Source organism: Trachypithecus francoisi, unplaced genomic scaffold (assembly GCF_009764315.1).
Source record: "Trachypithecus francoisi isolate TF-2019V2 unplaced genomic scaffold, Tfra_2.0 Lachesis_group10, whole genome shotgun sequence".
Taxonomy (NCBI): Eukaryota; Metazoa; Chordata; class Mammalia; order Primates; family Cercopithecidae; genus Trachypithecus; species Trachypithecus francoisi.
The window spans coordinates 84,456,614-84,484,266 of NW_022681455.1; the positions used below are offsets into that span (position 1 = coordinate 84,456,614).

Sequence of the window (27,653 nt, forward strand, 5' to 3'; positions counted from 1 at the left end):
TTCTTTCTTTCTTTCTTTCTTTCTTTCTTTCTTTCTTTCTTTCTTCCTTCCTTCCTTCCTTCCTTCCTTCCTTCCTTCTCTTTCTTTTCTTTTCTTTTCTTTTCTTTTTGGTGGAGTCTCGCTCTTTCACCCAGACTGGAGTGCAGTGGCATGATCTCAGCTCACTGCAGCCTCTCCCTCCCGGGTTCAAGTGATTATCTTGCCTCAGCCTCCTGAGTAGCTGGGATTACAGGTGTGCACCACAATGCCCGGCTAATTTTTTATTTTTATTTTTTGCATTTTTGGTAGAGATGGGTTTCAGCCATGTTGGCCACACTGGTCTTGAACTCCTGACCTCAGGCGATCCACCTGCCTCGGCCTCCCGAAGTGCTGGGATTACAGGTGTGAGTTGCTGTGCCCGGCCAAAAAATGGTAATTTCATGATCTTCATTGAAATACAAGAAACTCACGACTTAGAGGGACACTTGTTCCACATGTGGCAGGAGGAGAGAGGGCTTACTCCTTAGGGAGGTGAAGGAAGGGTCCCCAAGGCAGGTGACACCTGACTGAAGCAGGGACAGAAGTCCTCCAGGCAGAGGGGAAGGCAGGGGAGGCTGGGAGAGTGGGCAGGGCTTGGGCACAAGTGCTTTACAAGCTGGAGCGAGGAGTCTCAATTTCACTCAAAGTGCAGTGAGATGCCCTCAAAAGGTGGCTGATGAGACAATGGCCCTTTGTATCTGGGGGTGACACAATACATGGTCACCTTTAGATGGTTCTTTCCTATTTCCTCGCCTGACTTAAATAAAATCTGTTAAGAATTTCTCTCTTTCCTTATGTTGAAAGATAAAAGTCCTCAATATCTCCAGAAGTCCTGAATTGCTCTAGGAACAAGAGTGCTCCGTACCTCCAGTCGCCTGTCCTTTCACCCTCCATGTCTGTAGTTGCTGTCCTTGCAGCCTCCATGTCTACAGCCACCTGTCCTTGCAGCCTCCGTACCTAGTCGCCTGTCCTTGCAGCCTCCGTGCTGGTCCTTGCAGTCTTCGTACCTAGTTGCTTGTCCTGGCAGCCTCCATACCTGTAGTTACCTGTCCTTGAAGCCTCCGCACCTGTAGTCACCTGTCCTTGCAGCCTCCATACCTGTAGCCACCTGTCCTTGCAGCCTCCATGCCTGTAGCCGCCCATCCTTGCAGGGTAGTTAAAGTCGCGTGAGCTCAGAGTTCACCTCGGTGTCTTCGAATGAGAAGCTTATGTTGAATTCAGCCAGATAGGAGCTTTATGACGGGTTAGAAAAGTAAATCATTTCAAGTGACGAATTGCCCTAGCATGACCACAAAGTGACTAATACACAGGACCATAAATCTGGTAATAAGTGGCCAAGTCCAGGAATGTCTGTTTGCTTTTATTTTTTGGGATTTCTCGCTTCAGAGTAAATGAATCCCTTCAGTATCCATCCTCCTTTTCCTACTTAGAGTAGAATCTTAATCTGGGCCACCATGGGAGATGGTTACAGTCCTGGCCCCACACCCTTGCAGTGTGACATTGCTGCCCCTGACACCACATGGTGTGGCCTGTCTACCTCCTTGAATCTGGGCTGGTCTTGTGGTTTGCTTTGATTAATAGAATACAGTAGGAGTGTGGTCATGTGAGTTCTGGAGCCTAGACCTTTAGGAGCACAGCAGCTCCTGCCCTGCACTCCTCGGAATGCTGAGGCCACCACGCCATGATCCATATGGCCCACTGGAGAATGACTGGCCTTATGGAGGAGACAGCGGAGGCCACTGCCACTGTGCACGCGTGAGGCCACTGTGGTCCTTCCTTCCAGCTGTCCAATACCTGCAGCCACTGGACAGTCCCATAGAACTGCCTGGATTGTCACCTCATGCAACTGTGAGAAATAATCAATTGCTGATGTCTCAGTCCTGCGTGGTGGTTTGTTATACTGCAATGGATATTGCATTTAGCCCCTTAGTTACAGGGCGCATCTCCCCACCTCCTGTGCAGCTGGCGTGGCTGCCTGGCAAGGTTCAGGCTGATGGGATGTGAGCAGCAGTGAAGTGAGCAACTTTGGAGCCAGGTCCTTTGAGGAAAGAAGTGTCCTTTTTTTTCACCATCTTCCCACTGGCTGGAGTGTCGGCATCACAGTGCACCATTTTGGACCTCGAAGATGAGTTTGACATTGAAGAATGCAAGAGTGGAACAGAGGAGGCTGGGTCCCGCCTCTGCGGAGGCACCATGTCAGCCCTGGACTCCATATTCTCATGCCATTATAGGAAAGAGACGAGAACACTGGTATTGTTGAAAATACTATTACTGCGCAGTAGCCTCTGATACAGCGCTCATCTGTGTTGTAACTGATATCACCACCTTCCCAAAGATTCTGTTCTCCTACTTGTGGTAAAGCCTGAAGTCTTCTTCTTGTTCTTCTTTTTCTTTTTTTAGACAGTGTCTCACTCTGTTGCCAAAGCTGGAGTGCAGTGGCATGATCACAGCTCACTGCAACCTCGAGCTCCTGGGCTCAAGTGATCTCCCACTTCAGCCTCCGCAGTAGGTGGAATTCTGTAGTTCCATGTGCCACCATGCCTGGCTGATTGTTTTATTTTTTTGTAGAGACAGGATCTTGCTATGTTGCCCAAGCTGGTCTTGAATTCCTGGCCTCAGGTGATGCTTCCTCCTTGGCCTCTCAAAGCACTGCGATGACAGGCATGAGCTGCCACTCCCAGCCTCTGAAGGCCTCTTGATGGTGCAGCTACCCCAGCTCCTAGCATTTCAATACCTTTCCTCTCATGATAAGGCCAACACTCAAAATAGAGAGTCCCCAAGATGGTCACAGGTGCAGTTTTGTTTTCTCCATGTGTAGGACCTTCTGTGATGAGCCCCGTGGCTTGGTTTCTAGGGATTTACCCTCCACCTCTGAGAGCACTGTGGGGTAGGTCCCCCATCTTCATCCCTTCCCACCTGGTGGCAGGATGACTTGATAGAGAAATAGGCCATGATCTGTCCCCCTGCAGATGCATGAGAAAGCTACTAGAAAGGTACTTCCCTCCCTCTCTGGAGTGATTCCCGAGAGACGTGTGCCCGGATGGTGTGGATTTCCCTTTCCCAGGGAAAACACCCAGGCTTTGCTTTTGGAGATTCTTAACTCGTAATCACTTCCAGTTCAGAAAAGAGATTCTAAACTCACAGCCTTTGGGCCAAATCCAGTTCTCAGGTTTTATTTGACCCACACAGTCTTGTTTGTTTGTTTTTGATTAGTTGTTGACATTTTAAAATTGAGGGATTTCTGAGAGGAATCTGTATTTATAGCTTTTCTTGAAAAAGTGGAGGCCAGTCATGGTGGTGCAGTTCTGTAATCCCAGCATTTGGGAGGCCAAGGAGGGTGGATTGCTTAAGCCCAGGAGTTCAAGACCAGACCAGCCTGAGCAACATAGCAAGATCTGTCTCTTAAAACAAACAAACAAACAAAACAAACAAACAAACAAAAAGGGGCCAGGTTCAGTGGCTCACACCTGTAATCCCAGCACTTTGGGAGGCTGAGGCTGATGGATCACCTGAGGTCAGGGGTTTGAGACCAGTCTGGCCAACATGTCAAAACCCCATCTCTACTAAAAACACAAAAAATTAGCTGGGCGTGGTGGCAGGTGCCTGTAATCCCATCTACTCAGGAGGCTGAAGCAGAAGAATCGCTTGAACCCAGGAGGTGGGGACTGCAGCGAGCCAAGATCACACCATTGCACTGCAGCCTGGGCAACAAGAGTGAAACTCCATCTCAAAAACCAACAAAAAAATTTAGCCAGGTGTGCTGGTGCACACCTGTGGTCTCAGCTACTCTGGAGGCTGAGGTGGGAGGATTGCTTGAGCCCAGGAGGTCAGTGTTGCAGTGAGCTATGATGGCACCACTGCACTCCAGCGTGGACAACAGAACAATACCCTGCCTCAAACGGGGGGAAAAAAAAGAAAGAAAGAAAGAAAAAGAAAAACTGAAACATTTGGCAATATGAGGCTACAACAGAACCGCCCTATTAGGCAGGACACGGCTCTCCAATCACTCCGGTCCCCCAAAGCCACATAGCACTCTGGCCCCTGAGCCTGGGCAGTTGTTTTTGAGGTGACTTTTGAGACCCTGGCTTCCTCTGTGGCTCAGCTTCTGCTCCAGCCCGCCCCCCCCATCTTGAACCTCACATTTCCGAGGTGAGCCACACTTCAGGTGACCAACACCCTTCTGAAAGTGAAAGGCATTGTGATTAGTAATTACCGGAGAAGCCCAGCTTCAGCATGGCCTGTCTGGGAAGGTCAGGACCTGTCTGGTTCTCCTAACTCCCTCTCACCTCTCAACCTTTGTCTATGCTGTATCCTCTGCCCAGAACTCACTTCCTTTTCTCGTTCACCTGACCCCTGCCTCAGCTGAAGTGATCTTCCTCCAGATCCTCTTGATCCCCCAGCTGGGAGAAATTCTGCCTCTTGCTTGCTGCCATGGCAACCTGCATTTCTTTCCCTGGAGACTGTACATTCGGAGGGAACAGGAAGCCCCATTGCACCCCTAGACCCTAGGACAATACCTGGAACATGTAACAAACAATTGCTGAGAAAGGGAATGAATGAATGAACAGACTTGGGTTTCCCCAGCTTCCTATCCTCTGTGCCCTCTTTGAGGAGAGACGGCTCTCAGACATCTGTTTCCCTTCATCCTAACACATCTTTATGACCATATAGTACCCAACTGGGCCATTTCACATTTTCATTTCTTTTTTTTTTTTTTTTTTGAGACAGGAGCTCTCTCTTTCACCCAGGCTGAGTGCAGTGGTGTGATCACAGCTCACTGCACCCTTGATCTCCTAGGCTCAAGGGATCCTCCTGCCTCAGCCTCCTGAGTGATTGGGACTACAGGCCTACATTACTGTGCTAGTCTAAATTTTTATTTATTTTTTTGAGATGGAGTCTTGTTCTGTCATCCAGACTGGAGTGTAATGGCGCAATCTCAGCTCACTGCAACCTCCGCTTCCTGGGTTCAAGTGATTCTCCTTCCTCAGTTTCCTGAGTAGCTGGGATTACAGGCACCCGCCACCATGCCTGGTTAGTTTTTGTATTTTTAGGAGAGACAGGGTTTCACCATGTTGGTCAGGCTGGTCTCGAGCTCCTGACCTCGTGATTTGCCCACCTCGGCCTCCCAAAGTGCTGGGATTGCAGATGTGAGCCTGATTTTTAAATTTTTGTAAAGTCAGGGTCTCACTGTGTTGCCCAGGACGGTCTCGAGCTCCTGAGCTTGAGTGATCCTCCTGCTTCTGCCTCCCAAAGTGCAGGGATTACAGGAGTGAGCCACTGCGCCTGGCATACTCTACATTTTCTAGAGCCCAAGAGACTGAATATACAAAGGGATAGTGGCCAGACTAGACATAAAAATAGACATCTGCCCCAAAGCTTGCCGCACCCAGCCCAGAAGGCCTATCAATAACTATCAGCCCCATGTCCAGGACTTAATCAATAACTGATGGCTTCCCTAGTTTTTGTCCCTGCTTCTAACTTAGGACCAACCAGACAAAGCCAAATATGTCACCCAGTCAATTGCACAGGATGCCCGCTTCCAGTGGGCGACGTACAGCCTCCCAGTCCAGCAGCTTCTACTTGGGGCATCCCTGAAGCCTTCCCATTTTCCACTACAAAGCTTTCCTACTGTTCTGCCCATTTTTGAGTCTCTGCCAAAACGCAAGTGATGGCGACTGACTCCTTTGCTAGAGCCAGCTCTGAATGAATAGGCTTTGCCTGCTCTCGTTTGGTTGATCTTTGTGTCTTTCTGCAATCATCTGGTCCAGCTACTGTGATAAATAGATCAATAGAGCAACTTCTTTTCTGCTTCCTCTGTGGGCATTCCCATCTTGGCGCAGACTTGAACAATTGCTAGAATCCTTCCCCTTATCTGCCCCCATCCCCCACTGCCATTAAAGGATAAGATCCCTCTGCAGGCTGGGCTGAGTGAACGTGAACAGGGTGCATTGGTTGCCAAGTTCTGCCATATACGCATTTGCCTGTTGAGACCAATTGTGCTAACATGTCAGGGCCAGGAGAGAGAAGCTGAGTGGGATGACCCCGCCTTACTCCTCCTCTTTGAAATTCTCCCTCTTTTAATTCACACAGGTGTCTCCAGCCCAGCCCCCCCCAGGCATGGCCCCACTGACTCAAGTTCTCGCAGAGACCCTGGATGTCTGCCCTGTTCTGTTCTCTCACCCCACCTTCCTAGGGATTCCCTTGCTACCCCCTTTTACCCTAAAAAGGGATTAAGATGAAATCATTCTGTGGTCACTAGATGTTGTCTGTGCCTGAGACAGAGTGGGGACCCCTCTTAGAGGCCTGCTGGCTTCCCCAACACATGGAAATAAAGAAAAATCTTGAGTTTCTTCAAGGAGAATTCCAGATGCCTTGCTAATCCGGAGAAGTATATGAGCAGCCTGGTAAGCAGGAAGATAGCAATCACTGCAAACAAGGAAGTGAGAGCCACAAGATGTGTGGTTTCCCAGAAAACCAAGGGTTTTAACATACATCCCTGAGTTGTTTTTCAGAAACCTGGACTCCCACTGTATTAGTCCGTTCTTTCATTGCTACGGAGGACTACCTGAGACTGGGTAATTTATAAAGAAAAGAGATTCAATTGGCTAATGGTTGGTTCCTCAGGCATTACAGAAAGCATGGCTGGGGAGGCCTCAGGAAACTTACAGTCATGGTGAAGGCGAAGAGGAAGGAGTCATGTCTTACACGGCTGAAGAAGGAAAGAAGAGAGAGCAGGGCGAGATGCTACACACTTTTAAACAACGAGAACTTTTGATAACTCACTCACTATCATGAGAACAGCAAGGGAGAAATCCGCCCACATGGTCCAATCACCTCCCACCAGGCCCCTCCTCCAACACTGCAGATTACAATCCAACAAGAGATTTGAGTGGGGACACAAATCCAAACCATATCACCCCCAAATGGAAAATGCCATCTGCTGGTATGTAGGCCACTGATAATGGAACTGAAGACTGAACTCTGATCACTATTCTTTGCTCTAAATTTCTTCCTGAGGGCCGTGGAGAGACAGTCACTTCCATAGGCCAGACCTTAACATTCCTTCCTGCTGACCCCAAGATTTTAGTCAAAGCCTTGCTTCCTTAACCAATTGCAAATCAAAGAATCTTTGAACTCATGTATGACTTGTAAGCCTTGCTTCAAGATATCCTAGCTTTTTAGGCCAAACTAATGTATAACCTCCAGGTATTGGTTTATGATTTTGCCTGTAACTTCTGCTTTCCTGAAATGTACCTCGCCCTTAAAAACTCTTGCTTGGAGGGTTAACATTGGGTTAACAGCAATTTCTCAGTTGCTGTGTTGGTACTCAAGGCTCACAAGTGTCCCCAGTCTCTGGGGAATGGTCTTGGCTGCAGGGGAGCCGCACCTTCTCCTGGGTGGCAGTAGGATAAGCTGGAGGAAGCGGGGAAGAATGACTGGTGGTCAATGACTGACCCACCCAGGGAGAACCAAGGGCCACACTTCAGCCTCAAGGAGGGACCCATTCATGCTCACAGCTTTCGGGAACCAGGCTGGAGTCAGGGTCAGCGGAGAGCTCCCTGTACTTAGCCTCTTTCCCCACTCCATCCTGCTTTCTTCTCCTCATCTCTCCAACAATGGGCATTGGACACTGAGCAGATACAACCAGGGGTCAGTTCCTGTCTGTGAGTGTAGGACGGATGGGTGACAGGAGGGTGGATGGATTTGTGTGTGGACAGATGGATGGATGGAAGGATGGGATGCTGGGTGGATGGGCAGATGAGTGGGTGGATGGGTGAACAGGTGGATGGGTGGATGTAGGGGAGCCTCCACCTTCAAATGGAAGCCTTCAAATGGAAGGTATGGGTGTTGTCACCAACATTGCAAACCCAAGCCCCCTTCTATGACCACCTCTTTTCTATAATATTTCCTCTTCTCTCCCTTCTTCCCCAGTTTCTCAGTGACTTGTCTTCACTTCCCCTTTTCTCCTGTGTGTCTATTTCCCTGAATTTAAGTACAAATTAAATCCATATTCTTCTCATTCTGGTGAAATTGCTCGCCAGCGTGGGAGTCTGAGCAGGTACAGCCCTCATTTCTTCCTGGGCTTTGCCAGCAGGAGCTCCTTCCTCCCTTTTCCCCTTGCTTGTGACCCAGCATTTCCCTGTCCGCCAGGGATGCGTTGGCCACGTTCCCCAACTTCTCATTGCTTTCCTTTGCTTGACTTGTTTTCTGTTGCCTGTCACTCAAGTTAAATCCTTGTTTTGTTCTAAATTCGCACCAATTCAACTTAGTTTACCTCTTAGGCGACTCCTGCTTTGCTCCAGGTGGCTTCTGATTCATGCAATTATTGAGCAGGTCTGTGGGTGAGGGGGCTGAGCATTTGGTCCATTCGCTTCAAACATGTGCAGTCTCTCCTTCACCTACCCATCTACCTGTTCATCCACCCACCCATCTACCCATCCACCCACCACCCCATCCTTCCATCCATCCACCTGTTCACCCACCCACCTACCCATCTACCCATCCACTTAGCACCCCATCCTTCCATCCATCCACCTGTTCACCCACCCACCTACCCATCTACCCATCCACCCACCACCCCGTCCTTCCACCCATCCACCTGTTCACCCACCCACCTACCCATCTACCCACCCATCCACCACCTCATCCTTCCACCCATCCACCTGTTCACCCACCCACCCACCCACCCATCTACCCTTCCACCCCCCACCTGTTCACCCACCCATCTACCCATCCACCCACCACCCCATCCTTCCCCCATCCACCTGTTCACTCACCCACCACCCACCCATTTACCCATCCACCCTCCACCCCATCCTTTCATCCATCCACCTGTCCACACACAAACCCATTCACCCTCGCATCACCTATCCATCCTACACCCACAGACAGGAACTGACTCCTGGTTGTATCTGCTCGGTATCCAATGCCCATTGTTGGAGAGACAAGGAGAAGTGAGATGCAGTATCTCCCTTCAATGTACTCTCATCTAGAGAGTGTCACCTTTTATTCTTCACTGAGAAAGACTGATTATTAACTTCCCATCCCCCACCCTTAGCTTAGAACAATTGCAGCAAATGCTGTTTCCCAGGCACATAACTGAGCTGCAATAGTGACTGGGACTGGAACTATCAGTCCTTGTGTTGCCTGGATAACACTCTGCCATTCTTTCACTTCATTCTTGAGCCAAGTATGGATTGTGTGCCTCCCATGTATCATGCATTGTGTGAAGAACTGGGGATAAAAGGGTTAAAACTGCAGGGCATGGTGGCTCACACCTATAATCTCAACACTTTGGGAGGCTGAAGTGGTGGGGGTGATCGCCTAAGGCCAGGAGTTCAAGACCAGCCTGGGCAACACAGCAAGACCCCCAACTTCACAAAACATTTAAAAATTATCTAGGCATGGTGGTGCACACCTGTAGTCCCACCTACTCAGGAGGCCGAATTGGGAGGATCACTTGAGCCCAGGAGGTTGAGGCTGCAGTGAGCTCTGATCACACCACTGCACTCCAGCCTGGGTGACAGAGTAAGACTTTGTTTCTGAAAAACAAAACAATAAAGGAAATGTTAGAAGGACACTGCCCCAGTGTGTGGAAGGCAGCAGTCCCTGCCCAGCCTCTGGCGCATCAGGCACTGCCTCATTCATCTCAGGCCTCTCCCTCTGCAATTCATCAAGCAGAGCTAATCACTTTCTTCCTTGGGTCACTCTACTGTCTAGTAAAACTTCTGGGGTGTAATCTCCTTCTGGGGTGTGACTCTGTGAGGGCTGAGACCCTTTCCTGTTTGTCTTGCTTCTCACAGTGGCCAGCACTGGGTCATGTGGGCAGCCCATGTGTGTGGGATGAGTGGTTGAGAGAACAAATATGACACAAGCAGCCTTTAGGGCAGAGAGGAGGAAGTAAAGTCATTAGCAAAATAGTCAAGACTCTAGCACCTTGAGTTCTGTCCTCAGCCCGCACTAGCTGGGTGACCTGAGGCAGATGACCCAACTTCTCAGGGCCTCAGTTTTGTATCTGTTAAATAGGGGTGACAGCAGTCCCTGTCACAGGACTTCTGTGAGAGTTCGATTAGCTAGTATAAATAAAGCGCAATAGCAAAGACGTAGAATCAACCTGGGTGCCCATCCATGGTGGATTGGTTAAAGAAAACATGCTACACACACCATGGAATACTATGCAGCCATGAAAAATAATGAAATCATGTCCTTTGCTGCAACATGGATGCAGCTAGAGGTCATAGTCCTAAGTGAATTCACACAGGAACGGAAAACCAAATACTGCACATTCTCATTTATAAGTGGGAGCTAAACATTGGGTACACATGTACATAAAGATGGGAACAATGGACACTGGGGTCTCCAGAAGGGAAGAGGGAGGGAGGGGAGCAAGGGTTGAAAAACCACTTATCAGATACTCTGCTCACTATTTGGGTGGCAGGGTCAACAGAAGTGCAAACCTCAGTACCCCGCAATATACCTGTGTAATAGACCTGCACATGTACCTGCTGAATCTAAAATTTTATAAAAGAAGCTGAGTGAGGTGGCTCATGCCTGTAACCACAGGACTTTGGGAGGCTGAGGCAGGTGGATTGCCTGAGGCCAGGAGTTCAAGACCAGCCTGGCCAACATAGGGAAACCCCATCTCTACTAAAAAAATTAATAAATAAAAAAGAGAGAAGAAAAAAATTGTTTTAAATAAAGTGCGTGGTGCTGTAAATGTCATCATGGCAGCTCCTGTGTCGGCCGCCCGATATTGTTACCCCATGCCTGCTTCTCCTTTCCGTCTCCCTAGCTTTCCAGACGGTGCTCCCAAACTGTCCCCACACCAGAACGCCAGGCCTTCAGGGTGTTTTTGGAGCACAGCGTCTTCCCGAGTACCTCTGTTTGTGTGTATTTCTACACTTTAGAATTAAAATAAATTGTATTTTAAGAAAATGTGGGGGTGCAGCAGGGATTGTCCTTCAAAGAGAGAAGTGAGAGTGACTGCAGGCAGGTAGAGGAAGGGCAGAAACTTTAGGGTAACTCCACTTGGGCCTCGTGGGTGAACAAGGGGCAAAAACGGACCAGAAATCCGAGGGTTTCTGCCCACCAGGTTTCTGTTCTCTTCTTTCCACAGAAAACAAAGGACACAGGAGATAGACCCCAAATTTTTCAGTTCCACTTAGGCAAATCACATCCGAATTAAGGCAGCAGCATCCGATCTGGCTTCTCCATATCTACCTCCTCGCCTGTTTGTGTCAGAACCACACCCCCCTGACCTGCTGCCCTGCTGGAAACTTTTTCAACCAGCGTCCCTGGGTTCAGGGATGGAGCAGGGATGGTGAGGATCAGCCCAAGACAGGCTGGCTACTCTCCAGACTCCCCCAGACCCTCCCTCTGCCCTTGACCTCTTGCCATGGGCTCAGTCTGGGCTCTGAGCACCCCAGGAGGCTAGATGAGGGACTGGGCTCTGCTGACTCAGAGCCCCACGGGGCTGAGGAGATGGGTGATGGGCAGCCCCCTCCTTCCTCACTTACATCATTTCCCCAGCTGCCATCCTTTCTCTGGAAACCTCACAGTCATGATTCACTGAAGTGGGGCTATGAGTTTTAGACACCCTGAGGTCCTGACTGCAGCCCCACGGCTCTCACCTGTAAGAAGGGGGTGGGGTGAGTTGAGGACACATCCTGTCTTCCTCTTTGCTGAACCTGAGTTGTCTGTTCCAAAAGCGAGTGATCTCACCATAGCTTTCTTCCAATTCAAGTTCACCTTGACTGAGCCCAGGGCATGGTGGAAGTCGGTGGGCAGCTTGAGAGGAGAGGGGGTCTTTCATGCGTCTGGGGTCCTCCTCTCCTGCCTCCTCCTCCAGAGGTGGACCTCAACCCAGGGAAAGGGGGTGTCGAGAAGGCTGGGATCATGGCCTCCTCAAAGGCGAGGGCTCTCTGGCCCTCATCCTGCCCACAAGCCCAGCCCTCCACATTCCCAATTGCCAGTTCCTCTTTTATCCTCTCCAGAACTTGCACTACTTCTTCCTCTTTTTGGGGATTTTCTGTCTCTGTTTCCTTCTTGGCATTCAACCCTCCATCTTCTCTCTCTGCAGTTTTCCTTGTCTTTCCCTTTCTCTAGGGCCTTCTCCCAGCCATGCTGCTTGGAAGTGTGTCTGAGGCTCTCACTCCAGGTGACAGCACTGCCGCCTTCCTCGTGCCGGCCCCTCCTCTGCCCATGCCAGCCTGGCCTTCCTGCCATCCCGGCGTGGCCCACTGCGGGATCTCTGATGGCCTCTGCTACCAGAGCCAGGGACCTCCTCATCTCCTGCCTCACTGGATGTTTGGCAGGCTGCGCCATGGTTCATGTCCCCCGTCCGGCCTGCCCGTCTCTCTCCCGGCCTCCTCCTGCCTCTCTGTGGGGCCTCCTCAGTCTTCAGCATCTCCTGCTCTGCAGCCACCACTGCTGTTTCCGTGGCCTGCATGCTCCTCCCTCATCACCCTCTCACCAGGACCTCACCCAGCACTTCTGCTGATGGGCCCAGAATCCAAGGCTGTTTCTGAGGTCCAGACCCACACATCCAACTACCTCTGACCTCTCTCTCGGAGGCTCCACAGATGCCCTCTTCCACCAGGACGGCTGTCACAGCACAGCAATGATCACAGCTGCCAGCCCAGGTTCCCACCTGCTCTCCCGAGCCCTCCACACCACTCAACTCTCCCAGCAACGACAAGGGGTGTGGACTTTCGTGATCATTCCCATTTTGCAGATGAGGAAACTGAGGCACAGAGAGGTTGAAATAGTCCAAGCTCTTAAACACTACGCTCTGTTTTCCTCAAAACTGAGATTGGCCTAACCCCCACGCTTCCTCCTCCATCACCTCTGTCCTCCCTGCAGTGATCGATCAGCCTCCAGCCCATCCCCACAGTCAGCAGTCTACTCACCCCGCAGACCCCCAACATCTCTCTCCTGACAAATAAGTTTCCAGCTGCTTCCCAAACAAACCATGCCCATATAACCCACTTTCTAAAATGAAAATGTGAAGATCTCAGTCCTCATGAATTCCCTTCAATGCTCCCCTCTACCCTCAGGACAAAATCAATGTATTCTCACCAGGTGCGGTGGCTCACACCTGTGATCCCGGCACTTTGGGAGGCTGAGGCAGGAGGCTTGATTGAGACCAGGAGTTTGAGACCAGCCTGACCAACATGGGGAAACTCTGTCTCTACTAAAAAAAAAAAAAAAAAAAAAAATATATATATATACACACACACACACTCACATATATATATTCAGGTGCAGTGGTGCAATCCTATAGTCCTGGCTACTTGGGAGGCTGAGGCAGGAGGATCCCTTGGGCCCAGGAGTTCGAAGCAGCAGTGAACTGTGATCACACCACTGCACTCCAGCCTGGGTGGCAGAGCAAGACCCTGTTTCTGAAATTAAAAAAAAAAAAAAAATTGATGTATATTAGGGGGGCTTCCAGGGCCTGGGGCCTGCTTCCCCTTCTTTTCCTCCCAGTGGCCCTGACCTTATCTCTTACCACTTCCCACCCTGACTGTTTGGTTCCATTGCTGATTTCACACACAGACCCTCCTGTCCCCTGCCTCATCCATGTCTGGCTGCCCTGTCACCTCCCGACTTCGGTTGCTTTCAGTGCTCAGCTCAAGTGCCACCTCTTCCAGGAAGGCTTCTCAGAAAGCCACACCTTCTCAGCCTGAGTGAGGCACCCTGTGGTCTCTGCGCTTCCCCCTCACAGCGGGGGAACTTGCTGTTTATAAATTTGCCTCTCCACTGACCCCAGGGCTGGGGATTTGTGGTTTATATTTTCTTCCCCACCTAGCAGAGGGCTTGCGTCTCCAGGCTCAAATTAGGCATCTTAAATAAATGATGAATAAATGAGAGAATGAATGAATGAACAAATACTTGCTCTGTGCTCCTCTTAGGGACCCGGATGCCCCACTCCTTGGCCCAGATTTTCCAGGCCAGAGTGAAGGGCTCCCACCAGGGTTTCCTTTAGGGTCCTGAGGGGTTGGCATCTGCCCCACCCCCCTCCAGTCTGGCTGAAATTTCAAGGTCAAGGGGTGCCTTCTGGCAGTCAAGGGGGAGCCTGGGAGGGGCAGAGCAGGGATTTGCATCCACCCAAGCAAAGGGCATCAAGCCAAGTCATCTGATGAGAGACTGCGGTGGGGTTGGGGGTGTGTGGGCGGCCGGCCCATTCTCGGATCAGCCGCGTTCTCTGCCCGCCCCCTCTGACTCATGCTGACAACCTTCTTCCTGCCCCTGGCCACCTCTCTGCCCACTTGCTTCCTCAGTACCTTGGTCCAGCTCTTCCTGCAACAGCCCAGGAGCTCAGAGCTCCACGTCTGACCTTCTAGTCATGACCAGGACAAAGGCAGCGCTCCTCCTGTTCACAGGTGAGCCTAGGCCCCAGTGAAGTAGGGCTGGGGACCCAGGCCCAAGGGAGCCAGGGCCTTGAAATGGGGGCTCAGGCTGGGGGTTTAGGATCTGGGTAGGAAGAGAGACTGAGTCAAGCATGAGGGGGAGGCTGGCACATAGGGTTTGAGATTTGGAGTTTGTGGAGGGAGAGGATATTGATGAACCAACTTTGGGGGAGTTCCAGAGATGCTGGAAGAGAGGCCAGTTGTCTCGACACTCCAGAGATTTTAAAAATAGATAGAACGTGCCAAGCTTGTGCTCTGTGGACAGAATGCTTTGGTACCCAAGTTTTCCTGGAGTCTCTCTCATAGCACTTGAGGGGCACATTGGGGAAAGATCCTTTTTAGAGCCTGGGTACTGCTCTGCAGAAATGGAGAACTGAAACTCGATAGCGGATGGTGGGCAAGGGGCCTCCCTGGACCCTGGGAAGGAGAGAAGGGGATGAGTTGGGTGTCCAGAAGACCCAGGCACCCTGGGCATCAGGCTCAGAGGGGAGATTGGGGCGCTGGGGCTGGGGGTAGAGGGCGGCCAGGCAGGAGGAAGACCCTTCTCCAAAGCTCTCTTCCCACCTCTTTCCCAGCCTTAGCAACTTCTCTGGGTTTCAACTTGGACACAGAGGAGCTGACAGCCTTCCGTGTGGACAGCGCTGGGTTTGGAGACAGTGTGGTCCAGTATGCCAACTCCTGGTGAGGCCCAGGTGGCGCTGGCCTTCGGCTCCATCCATCCTCTCCCTGCTCAGGGCCCCGTGCCCCTGGCCCTGCCCTGTTATTTGCAAACTCTCCTCTCTGTCTGGTGTAGCGACTGCCCTGGCTAATGAAGATTTGCCCTGAAAGCAGGCACGGCCTCACAGCTAACATTTACAGAGCAGTAAGTGCAGTGCCAGGCTCATCATAGGTGGACGCTGACTGAGTCCACACGACAACCTGTGAGTAGGAATCAGTCGTGCAACAAACACTTACTTGTTTTTTCTTTCTTTTTTTCTATACATTTAAAAATATAGAGAGACAGGGTCTCACTATGTTGCCTCCGTTGGTCTCAAACTCCTGGGCTCAAGCGATCCTCCCACCTCAGCCTTCCAAAGTGCTGGGATTCCAAGTGTGAGCCACCACACCCAGACTCAACAAATGTTTATTGTCTCCATACGCCAGAGAATCCAACAGACAGAAATCCCTTCCACGTGGAATTTAAATGATGAAAATCCATCTTGCAGATGAGGAAGCTGAGGTTTAGAGAGGGAACGCACACTTGCCGGAGCGGCAGCTGTGCCGCAGCGTCCACACTCTTACCTGAAGTGTTCTTTGTCTCCTCGCAGGGTGGTGGTTGGAGCCCCCCAAGAGAGAACAGCTGCCAACCAAACGGGCAGCCTCTACCAGTGCAGCTACAGCACCGGTGCCTGTGAGCCCATTGGCCTGCAGGGTGAGTCACCGCCCCTCCTGGGACCCAGGGCAGGGCCACCAGGCTCCCCAGCTCCAGGGGCCCGTGGGGCTCACCGGAGTTTCACTTCCAACTTTTGCTGTGTCTGAGACCCTCACCCTCAGACATGCTTCCTGGCCTCTTAAGGCCTCCCCGCTCATCACACCCCTGCAGCTCTGTCAAAACCGGACAGCTCCCTTCACCATCAGACCTTGTCTCCCAGGTGGAGGTGACCCCTGCCCAGCTCTTCCACAGCCTTCTCTGTACCCCCGAAAGTGACCATGCACATATCTGTCCCTGCAGTCCCCCCGGAGGCCGTGAACATGTCCCTGGGCCTGTCCCTGGCGGCTACCACCAGCCCCCCCCAGCTGCTGGTGAGTGGCCCTAGGGCACAGGAGGCCTCTAAGGGAGGGAGGAGCCGGGGCCGCGGGGGCTGGGAGTCTCTTGTAGGGTGGAGGTGCTGGAATTCGAGGGTGGGAGGGAGCAGGAGCAGCCCCCCAGCAGCCCGCTGTGTCCCCAGGCCTGCGGCCCCACCGTGCACCACGGGTGTGGGAGGAACATGTACCTGACTGGACTCTGCTTCCTCCTGGCCCCCACCCAGCTCACCCAGAGGCTCCCGGCGTCCAGGCAGGGTGAGTGTCGGGACCACCAAGTCTTTGAGGAGCTCACGCACATCCAACTGGGGGTGCGGTGGGCTAGAGACAGTCTTGCCAGAGTGGATCAGGAAGAAGGGATCTGGAAAAAGAGTTACCACGTGTCGCAGTGGTTCCCGACACTGCCGCCCGCACACCCTGCCCGTTCCTGGCCCACCGCTGGACCTTTCCTGTGACCTTAACCTCTCCAAGCATCCGTTTCTTCATTCTCTGTTGGATGGGGAGAATAACACACCCAGCACTGAAAGTAACATAGGATGATTCATGGCCAGGGGCTAGCACAGCAGCTAGTACCAGGTGACAGCCCCATGAAGGCCAGCTGCTGTTATTTTTAGAGAAGAGGATCTATTTTCATCCAGTGGGTCCTGGGATATGACCAATTGGTTTGTGCAGTAGTTTAGGAAAGGTCAGTGAAAGTGCAGTGTGAGCAACGTGTGTGTGTGTGTGTGTACATATGTGTGTGTGTATACATGTGTGTGCATGTATGTGCGTGTGTGCGTGTGCACATGCAGGTTGAGACGCAGGGCCTGGCTTCCCTGGTGGTGATGGGGAAGAAAGATAAGGAAGCGGAACAGTGGGCTTTTCAGACCTGGCAGTCTGAGGCCTCCCCTTGGTTTCACATTTGCTCTCAAGCCCTTGGTGAGACTGACATCTGGTTGCAAATAGGGTGCACCTTCCAGCACCTCCGTGGGTCCAGACTCCATCCACAGGGGCTGGGCATTCATCAGAATGCCCAGGACACCTGTCTCTCCGGTGGAGGCCTCTGGGGCAGAGAGAATGCTGAGAGGTCACATGGAAGGGGGTCTCCTCTCCAGGTGCTGTAAGAGCGTCCTCTTCTCAGGATAGACGCTGTCTTCACACAGGAAGGGAGTGGGGGCCTGTATTTAAGCTGAGAACAGAACAGGCCCAGTGTGTGGCTGTTGCCTGTGATGACTTGTTTAAAATATTAACAATCAAGGCAGGAGGGTCATTTGAGGCCTGGAGTTTGAGACCAGCCTGGGCAACATAGTGAGACTTCATCTCTACAAAAAATAAATATAAAATACAAAGTAGCTGGGCATGGTGTTACATACATATAGTGCCAACTACTGGGGAGGCTGAGGCAGGAGAATCGCTTGAGCTCAGGAGTTGGAGGCTGTAGGGAGCTATGATCGCACCACTGCACTCCAGCCTGGGTGACAGTGAGATTCCGTCTCAATTAAAAAAAAAAAATTAACAAAACTACCATTCAGCACTGAGCAGTGAGGACATACACTGGCCAGGAACTGGTGCCAGTTTGTATCATTGCTGGATGGGGTGACATTGAGGGAGGAAGGAGGAATGGGTCCAGGGAGGGGCACAGATATCCAGGGTGGAGGGGGAGGCCTTCTGCTTCCTACCATCTGAATTGGAGAAATCTTCCTGTTTTTTTTTTTTTTTTTTTTCTTCTTTTTTTTTAGAGACAGTCTTACTCTGTCACTGAGGCTGGAGTGCAGTGGTACAATCACAGCTCACGGCAGCCTCCAACTCCTGGGCTCAAGTGATCCTCCCACCTCAGCCTCCAGAGTAGCTGGAACCACAGAGAAGAGCCACCAGGCCCAGCTGATTTTTAACAATGTTTAGTAGATGTGAGGTTGTCACATCTATGTTGTCCAGGCTGATCTTGAAATCCTGGGCTCAAGCAATTCTTCTGTCTAGGCCTCCCAAAGTGCTTGGATTACAGGCGTAAGCCACTGCACCCAGTCTGACCTTCACTTTTTTTTATCGACAGGGCTGGCTGCACAGGGGTGAGCAGCTTCATCACAGCCTTTTTTTTTTTTTTGAGATGGAACCTCACTCTGTTGCCAGGCTGCAGTGCTGTGGTGGTGCGATCTCGGCTCGCTGCAGCCTCCACCTCCCGGGTTCAAGCAATTCTGCCTCAGCCTCCCGAGTAGCTAGGACCACAGGTGCATGCCACCACACCCAGCTAATTTTTGTATTTTTAGTAGAGATGGGGTTTCACCATGTTGGCCAGGATGGTCTCGATCTCCTGACCTCATGATCCGCCCACCTCGGCCTCCCAAAGTACTGGGATTACAGGTGTCAGCCACTGTGCCCGGCCCATCACAGCCTCTTTACGCAACTTTAAGAGAATGAAGGGCCTTGTTCCAGGCAGGGGGTTAGGGAAGTCCTGCCCCCGATGAGGAGAGGAAGGGGAGGAAGGGTTTTGGGAGAGTGAGCTCCTGTGGCCAGGAGGCCATAGTCCTGCGTTCTGGGAGTGTCTCTTGGAGGACCGGTGCCACCTCCTTCCCCAGAGTGCCCAAGACAGGAGCTGGACATTGTGTTCCTGATTGATGGCTCGGGCAGCATCTCCCCCGGCAACTTTGCCACGATGATGAACTTCGTGAGAGCTGTGATAAGCCAGTTCCAGAGACCCAGCACCCAGGTGTGCCTTTGGGGCAGGGAGGCTGCTGGGGGCAGGTGCTTGGATCCTGGTGAAATGGCCTCAGCCCTGGCCCTGTGTGCTTCTCCCAGTTTTCCCTGATGCAGTTCTCCAGTGAATTCTACGTACACTTCACTTTTGAGAAATTCAGGCGCACCTCAAACCCCCTCGGCCTGTTGGCTTCTGTTCACCAACTGAGAGGGTTCACACACACGGCCACTGCCATCCAAAAAGTCGTGTGAGTCCTGACTTCTTCCAGGCACAGTCCCAAAGCACCCAGGTCTTCCCTTGGGCCTCATCTGTCTCCACGAGAAGGGGACAGGCAGGGACTGAAATCCAGCCCGTAATACCCTTGCCAAGCTTGGGCCTCTGGGTGGGACTAGGGCCTCCCAAAGGAAAAGGCATCTTCTCATTTTCACAAGGGCACCAGGGGCTAGTGTGGTTTTGTTCACAGGCCTCTAAGATCTCTTCTTTCCTGATAGGCGCCAATTGTTCCAGGCCTCACACGGGGCCCGTGGGGATGCCACTAAAATTCTCATTGTCATCACTGATGGGAAGAAAGAAGGCGACAGCCTGGATTATAAGGATGTCATCCCCATGGCTGATGCAGCAGGCATCATCCGCTATGCAATTGGGGTAGGGCATGGGACGGCTTCCCCCTTCTCCCACGGCTTCCTCTCAGGGCAACTTCCCTTTCTATTTATTTTCTTTTCTCTTTGAGACAGGGTCTTGCTCTATTACTCAGGCAGTGGTGCAATCCTAGCTCACTGCAGCCTCGAACTCCTGGGCTCCAGTGATCCTTCCACCCCAGCCTCCCCAGTAGCTAGGACCACTGGCGTGTGCCATCAAACCTGGCTTTTTAAAAAAATTTTTTTGGTTGAGATGGGGTCTTGCTATGTTGCCCAGGCTGGTCTCAAATTCCTGGCCTCAAACAATTCTACCACCTTGGCTTCCCAAAGCTCAGGGATTACAGGTGTGAACCACCACCAACAACATACCTTTCAAGGATAGAAACACCAGCTCTCTCGGCTCTTACTGCCTTCAGGATGAAAACTCTGCCCCAGACTGGAGACCATGATCCTTTCTCCTAAACTCCCTGATGCCGTCCGGGCCTCATGTTTCTCCTGTGTCCATGGGGTGTGATCATGTTGATCTTGTGGGGTTATCGGAGGATGTTGCACCCAGTGCACACAGAAACATTCGATTTATTATTTTTACTGAGTTGATCTTTTCTGGAGACAGGTTGGATCAGCTTTTCAAAACACAAACTCTTGGAAAGAATTAAATGACATTGCATCGAAGCCCTCCCAGGAACACATATTTAAAGTGGAGGACTTTGATGCTCTGAAAAATATTCAAAACCAGCTGAAGGAGAAGATCTTTGCCATTGAAGGTGAGTCTGAAGGGAGCTCTTAGCTTGGGGACTCCTCAGTCGTAACACTTTTCCACTTGGAACCCAAGGCTCCGTGAAACAGGTAGACAGCAGCCCAGTTCTCCTGCTTTCCCAGGACCCCGATAGCCACGTCCGTCAGCTTGTCCCCACTGATGTCCCCCAGCACTGTCAGAGCTGCCCCAAAGTGGCCCCAGGGATGGCCCTGCTCCCCACAGAGAATGATCTCACACCACCACTGGCTCCACTGCAGAACAAAAAGCAGTGCCAGGCCCAGCCCAGGAGACCCTTCCACCCACACTGGGACCTACCCAGCCCACGTCCCACCAGCCACTCACTCCCCTGGGCAAGGGGCACGCGGACTCCTGGCCCCCTCGGGTCGGCTCGTAGACCCATGGGGGGCCCTGGTGAGGACCAGATCGGTGCTGCCATCGCTGTCCACATCCATGGAGCAAAGGGGGGCCCTGAAATTGGAGCTGATCTGGAGGGCAGAGCCTGTTCCCTGTCATAGGCATCAGCCCTCCCTGGGCCTCCAGTCTTAGCTTTTCCTAAAGCTGAAGTGTTCTTAGACCTGGCAAAGCTCATCTCCCTCCCTGGCACTCGAGTGTCATGCTTTTCCCCAGGTACGGAGACCACAAGCAGTAGCTCCTTCGAATTGGAGATGGCGCAGGAGGGCTTCAGCGCTGTGTTCACGCCTGTGAGTGGGGCCCCTTAGGCCGATGATGTGCGGTGGGGGGAGGAGCGAGCAGGGAAGGCCAGGGTGGGTGCCAGGTGGGTAAGGGGCACGGGCGGCAGGTGTATCTCTTGTACATGCTGTCTTTCTGCTCTGGCCTCTGCTCAGTCCTGGAATCCTTTCCTCCCAGGATGGCCCCATTCTGGGGGCTGTGGGGAGCTTCACCTGGTCTGGAGGTGCCTTCCTGTATCCCCCAAATATGAACCCCACCTTCATCAACATGTCTCAGGAGAATGTGGACATGAGGGACTCTTACCTGGGTAAGAAACGACCAGGGGTTGGGGACAGGTGGGAGATGCGCTGCCTAGGGTGGGTCCAGGGTTCTGGGGAGGGGAGATGGGGGCTGTGCTGCCTGAGGTGGGGGTCCAGGGCTCTGGATGGGGGGAATGGGGGCCTTTGTGCTGAGACCTGGGCCCCTCAGGTTACTCCACCGAGCTGGCTCTCTGGAAAGGGGTGCAGAACCTGGTCCTGGGGGCCCCCCGCTACCAGCACACTGGGAAGGCTGCCGTCTTCACCCAGGTGTCCGGGCAATGGAGGCTGAAGGCCGAAGTCACGGGGACACAGGTTGGGCGTGACAGAAGCCAGAGGGGAAGATGAGGGTGGGGACAGTGGCTGGGGCCAGGAAGAGGATGGAGGGGCTTTGGGGGGCTTGGGGGAGGTCCTGGTACCTGGGGAGAGGTGGGACCTGGCCCACAGGGCTGCCTCTGGCGGGGACAGGCAGCATGACCCAGGCTCTGCCCTCCAGATTGGTTCCTACTTCGGGGCCTCCCTCTGCTCCGTGGATGTGGACGGCGATGGCAGCACTGACCTGATCCTCATCGGGGCCCCCCATTACTACGAGCAGACCCGAGGGGGCCAGGTGTCTGTGTGTCCCTTGCCCAGGGGGGTGAGTGGCTGATGGGACCTGGGCTGGGTGGGGTCCAGTGTGGGTGGAGGGGTTGCCCGGGTTGGGCCTGGCACTGCTTTCGTTCTGCAGTGGAGCAGGTGGTGGTGTGATGCTGTTCTCCACGGGGAGCAGGGCCATCCCTGGGGTCGCTTTGGGGCGGCTCTGACAGTGCTGGGGGACGTGAATGGGGACAAGCTGATGGACGTGGTCATCGGGGCCCCAGGAGAGGAAGAGAACCAGGGTGCTGTCTACCTGTTTCACGGAGCCTTGGGACCTAGCATCGGCCCCTCCCACAGCCAGGTGAGGCCGTGTCCCGCTTCTGTCATTAGAGCAGCCTCCTCCTTGCCTCTCCCGCTCTGTCATACAGGAAAACTGTCCCTTTTTACCTTTTCCTACCTCCCTTGCCCAGTTCTGAGCACCTTGTAGCAGTGGTGCGGTCTCAGCTCACCGCAACCTCCGCCTCCCAGGTTCAAGCGATTCTCTGCCTCAGCCTCTGGAGTAGCTGGAATTACGGTGAATTTTTTGTATTTTAGTAGAGATAGGCTTTCGCCATGTTAGCTAGGCTGGTCTTGAACTCCTGACCTCAGGTGATCCACCTGTCTCGGCCTCCCAAAGTGCTGGGATTATAGGTGTGAGCCACCATGCCCAGCCCCTCGCCAGTTTTACAAGGTACACAGGTCAGGCACAGAAAACCCATTTTACAGATGGAATGTGGGACACTGAGAAGACAAGAGCCTTGGTTTGCCAGAGGTTCAGAGTGGGTCTGGGATGGTGAAGGGTGCTCCGGCCTCCTGACCTCCAACCTGGCGTGCAGTCTCCGGGCTCCCTGCTGCTCATCACTTAGGTCCAGTCGTTTCAACCTACCCTTCCACTCGCTCCTCGCCTCCCTGGATGCTACATGATTTTATTCCCTTTCTGCCATCAAGGTCCCACCGTATACCCATCCCTGCAGCCGCCCTCCACCCAAGGGAGCAGGGTTCCCTGAGAACAAGGGCTGCTTTCCTTGGCAAAAGTCAAGAAAGCCCTGTTAAAAAATAGGCAAAGGGGCCGCTCCAGGTGGCTCACATCTCTAATTCCAACACTTTGGGAGGCTGAGGCAGGAGGATCACTTGAGGCCAGGAGTTTCAGGCCAGCCTGGGCAACATAGGGAGATCCCATCTCTAGAAAAAAATTTAAAAATTAGGCAGGCATCGTGGTGCTGTAGTAACTGTAGTCCCAATTACTCGGGAGGCTGACGTGGGATGATCACCTGAGCCCAGGAGGTTGAGGCTGCAGTGAGCTATGATTGCGTCACTTCACTTCAGCCCAGGTGAAAGAGAAAAACCCTGTGTTAAAAAAAAAAAAAAAAAGATTTGGATAGGGATAGGCATTTCTCCAAAGAAGAGGTACAAAGGGCCACTGAGTGGATAAAATGATTCTCAACGTCATTAGTCATCAGAAATCAAAACTATAATGAAATGCCACTTCTCACCTACTAGAATGACTAGAAACAAAGACGGATAATGACAGGTGTTGGTGAGGATTGGGACAACTGGGCATCCTCCCGCACTGCTGGGGATGATGTAAATCCACGCAGTTGCTTTGGAAATCAGTCTGGCAGATCCTCAAAACATTAAACATAGGCTGGGCACAGTGGCTCACACCTGTAATCCCAGCACTTTGGGAGGCCGAGGCAGGTGGATCGCCTGAGGCCAGGAGTTCAAGACCAGCCTGGCCAACACAGTGAAACCCCATGTCTACTAAAAATACCAAAAAAAACAACAACAACAACTACCCGGGCGTGGTGGTGGGCGCCTGCAATCCCAGCTACTCGGGAGGCTGAGGCAGGAGACTCGATTGAACCTGGGAGGTGGAGGTTGTGGTAAGCCGAGATTGCGGCACTGCACTCCAGCCTAGGCAACAAGAGCAAAACTCTGTCTCAAACAAACAAACAAAAAGTTAAACATAGAGTTGCCATGTGATCTGGCAATTCCACCTATAAAACATGCTAAGTGAGGGAAGCCAGACACAGAAGGCCACATGTATTCAGGCCAAATGTCCAGAACAGGCAAATCTGTAGAGACGGAAAGTAGATGAGTAGTTTCACAGGGCTGGGTGTGGGGGAAGTCAGGGGCATGAGGGTGACTGAGAATGGGTATGGAGTCTCTTTTTGGGGTAGTGGAAATGTTCTAAAATTGATTGTGGTAGTGGTTTCACAACTCTGTAAATATACCAAAAACCACTAAGTCATATACTTTAAAGGGGTGAGTTTTGTGCTATGTGGTCTATAGCTCAAAAAAGCTGTTACCAAAAAGAAAAAAGTGGCAGGGAAGGTCCTTGCAGTTCTGTCACACACCAGCTGTGTGATCTTTGACAGGTAACTCACTGTCTCTGTGCTCAGTTTTCTCATTGGTAAAATGGTGATACTAATAGAACCAACCTTACTGAACTGCTGCTGTGAGGATTAAATGAGTTAGTATGCATGAAGTGCTTATCACAGTGCCTGGCACACAATAGGTGTCATGTTATTATAATCTCTTTTAAGTATCATTAAGATAGTTTAACAACTGGCCAGGTGCAGTGGCTCCTGTCTGTAATCCCAGCACTTTGGGAGGTCGAGGCAGGCAGAACACTTGAAGTCAGGAGTTCCAGACCAGCCTGGTCAATGTGGGGAAATCTCGTCCCTACCAAAAATACAAAAATTAGCTGTGCATGGTGGCGCATGCCTGTAATCCCAGCTACTCGGGAGGCTGAGGCAAGAAAATGGCTCGAACCCAGGAGTCGGAGACAGCAGTAAGCTGAGATTGAGCCACTGCACTCCAGCCTGGGTACCAGAGTGAGACTCCATCTCAAAACAAATAAACAAGAAACATATAGTTTAACAACTGAAGGGGAATCTAAAAAGAGGGTGAAAGACGGTTGAGAATAACAAGGGCCCACATGTTGTCATGAAACCGCGAACAGTTCGTACCAACTCCCATGACCCATCACAAAGCGCATGTTTTATGCGCTTTGCAGATACTGCATTCTTTACACGTTGAAGGTGTGCAGCAACCCTGCACTGAGCAAGTCTATCAGTGCTGTTTACCCAGCTGCACGCACTCACTTTGTGTCTCTGTGTTACGTTTGGTAATTCTCACAATGTTTCAAACTTTTTGAAATTATCATGTCTGTGATGGTGAGCTGTGATCAGTGATCTTCGATGTTACCATTGTCCTTGTTTTGGGGCACCATGAACCATGTCCATATACGAAGGCGAACTTCATAAATGTGTGTGTTCTGATTGCTCCACCACCGATAGCTCCCCTGTCTCTCTCTCCCTCTCCTCTGGCCTCCCTATTCCCATTCCCTGCAATGCAACAATATTGAAATTAAGCCAGATAATAACTCTACAATGGTCTTTAAGTGTTCAAGTGAAAGGAAGAGTCACATGTCTCTCACTGTTTCTTTACTGAGGCCGGGTCTCACTGTCACCCAGGCTGGAGTACACTGGTGTGATCTCGGCTCACTGAAACTTCCCCTCTGGGGTTCAAGTGATTCTCCTGCCTCAGCCTCCTGAGTAGCTGGCATTACAAGTGCGCGCCACCATGCCTGGCTAATTTTTGTATTTTTAGTAGAGATGGGGTTTCACCATGTTGGCCTGGCTAGTCTCAAACTCCTGACTTTAAGTGATCTGCCTGCCTTGGCCTCCCAAATCACTGGCATTACAGACGTGAGCCACCATGTCTGGCCACGTATTTCACACGTTAGATCAAAACCTAGAAATGATTAAGCTTGGTGAAGAAGCCATGTCAAAAGCCAAGACGGACTGAAGGCCTTTTGCACCAAACAGCCAAATTCTGAATGCAAAACAAAAGTTATTGAAGGAAATTAAGAGTGCTACTCCAGTGAACATAGGAATGATAAGAAAGTGAAACAGCCTAATTGCTATTATGAAGGAAGTTTTGAGTGCTCTGGATAGAAGATCAAATCAGCCACAATATTCCCTTAAGCCAAAGCCAAATCCAGAGCAAGGTCCAAATGCTCTTCAGTTCTATGAAGGCTGAGAGAAGTGAGGAAGCTACAGAAGAAAAGCTGGAAGTCAGCAGAGGTGGAAGTCAGCAGGGTTCATGAGGTTTAAGGAGAGAAGCAATCTCCACAACATAAAAGTACAAGGTGAAGCAGCAAGTACAGATGGAGAAGGCACAGCAAGTTCTCCAGAAGATCTCTGATGAAGGTGGCTACACTCAACAACAGGTTTTCAATGTAGATGAGACGGCCTTCGATGGAAGAAGATGCCATCTAGAACTTTCAGAGAAGTCAATGCCTGGCTTCAAAGCTTCAAAGGACAGGCTGACTCTCTTGTTAGAGGCTAATGCCACTGGTAGGACTTCAAGTTGTAGTCAGTGCTCATTTACCATTTGGAAAATTCCAGGGCCCTAAAGAATGATGCTAAATCCACCCTTCCTGTGCTCTAGAAATGGAGCAAAGCCAGGGAGACAGCACATCTGTTTACAGTATAGTTGGGTAAGTGTTTTAAACCCATTCTGGAGACCTGCTGCTCAGAAAAATAGATTTCTTTCCAAAGTTTGCTACTTATTGACAATGCACCTGGTCACCCAAGAGCTCTGATGGAGATGATCATGGAGATTAGTGTTGTTTCCATGCCTGCAAACCCAACATCCATTCTGTAGTCCATGGACCAAGGAGTAATTTCGACTTTCAAGTCTCATTATTTCAGAAATACATTTCATGAGGCTATAGCTGCCATACATAGTGATTCTTCTGATGGATCTGGGCAAAGTCAGTTGAAAACCTTCTGGAAAAAATTTACCACTTTAGATGCCATTAAGAACATTCATGATTCACGAAAGGGGGTCAAAATATCAACATTAACAAGAGTTCGGGAGAAGCTGATTCCAATTCTCGTGGATGACTTTGAGTGGTTCTAGACTTCAGGGGAGGAAGTGACTGCGGATGTGGTGGAAATAGAGAACCAGAATTAGAAGGTGAAGCCTGAACTGCTGCAATTTCATGATGAAACTTGCACAGATGAGGACCTGCTTCTTACGGATGAGGAAAAAAAGTGGTTTTTTTTTTTTTTTTTTCAGATGGAATCTATTCCTGGTGAAGATGCTATGAAAATTGTTGAAATGATGACACAAGATTAAGAATATTACATAAACAGGCCGGGCACAGTGGCTCACCTCTGTAATCCGAGCACTTTGGGAGGCAGAGGTGGGCAAATCACCTGAGGTCGGGAATTTGAGACCAGCCTGGCCAACATAGGGAAACCTCATCTCTACTAAAAAAATCAGCCGGGTGTGGTGGTGGTTTTCTGTAATCCCAGCTACTTAGGAGGCTGAGGCAGGAGAATCACTTGAACCTGGGAGGCGAAGGTTGCAGTGAGCCGAGATCACACCACTGCACTCCAGCAACAGTGAAAGTGTGTCTCAAAAAAAAAAAAAAGAATATTATATAAAAGTAGTTGATAAACAAGCACAGAATTTGAGAGGATTGACTCCAACTTTCAAAGAAGCTCTACTGTGGGTAAAATGTTATCAACCAGCAACCCATGCTCCAGAGAAATTTCATGAAAGGAAGAGTCCATCCGGGCAGCAAACTTCCTCACTGTCTTATTTTAGGAAATTGCCATAACCTCCCCAACCTCCAGGAGTTGCCACTGTGATCAGTCAACCGTGTCACCATGTCACCATCAGCAAGACCCTCCATAGGCAAAAAGATTATGCCTTGCTAAAGGCTTAAATGATCGTTAGCATTTTTTACCAATCAAATTT

General features: G+C 51.2%; 1 protein-coding gene across 1 annotated transcript in view; it reads left to right on the forward strand.

Annotated features, from left to right (window-relative positions):
• Positions 1-14,178: 14,178 nt before the first annotated feature.
• Positions 14,179-27,653, forward strand: part of ITGAX (integrin subunit alpha X) — a 30,195-nt gene continuing 16,720 nt past the window's right edge. Inside the window, 14 exon segments of the mRNA XM_033218239.1 lie at positions 14,179-14,399; positions 15,002-15,107; positions 15,734-15,837; positions 16,138-16,208; positions 16,355-16,466; positions 18,761-18,891; positions 18,981-19,126; positions 19,371-19,524; positions 20,131-20,281; positions 20,902-20,975; positions 21,142-21,271; positions 21,433-21,575; positions 21,757-21,897; positions 21,988-22,197. Of these exon segments, the coding sequence (XP_033074130.1) occupies positions 14,363-14,399; positions 15,002-15,107; positions 15,734-15,837; positions 16,138-16,208; positions 16,355-16,466; positions 18,761-18,891; positions 18,981-19,126; positions 19,371-19,524; positions 20,131-20,281; positions 20,902-20,975; positions 21,142-21,271; positions 21,433-21,575; positions 21,757-21,897; positions 21,988-22,197 (1,710 nt within the window). The 5' untranslated portion in view covers positions 14,179-14,362.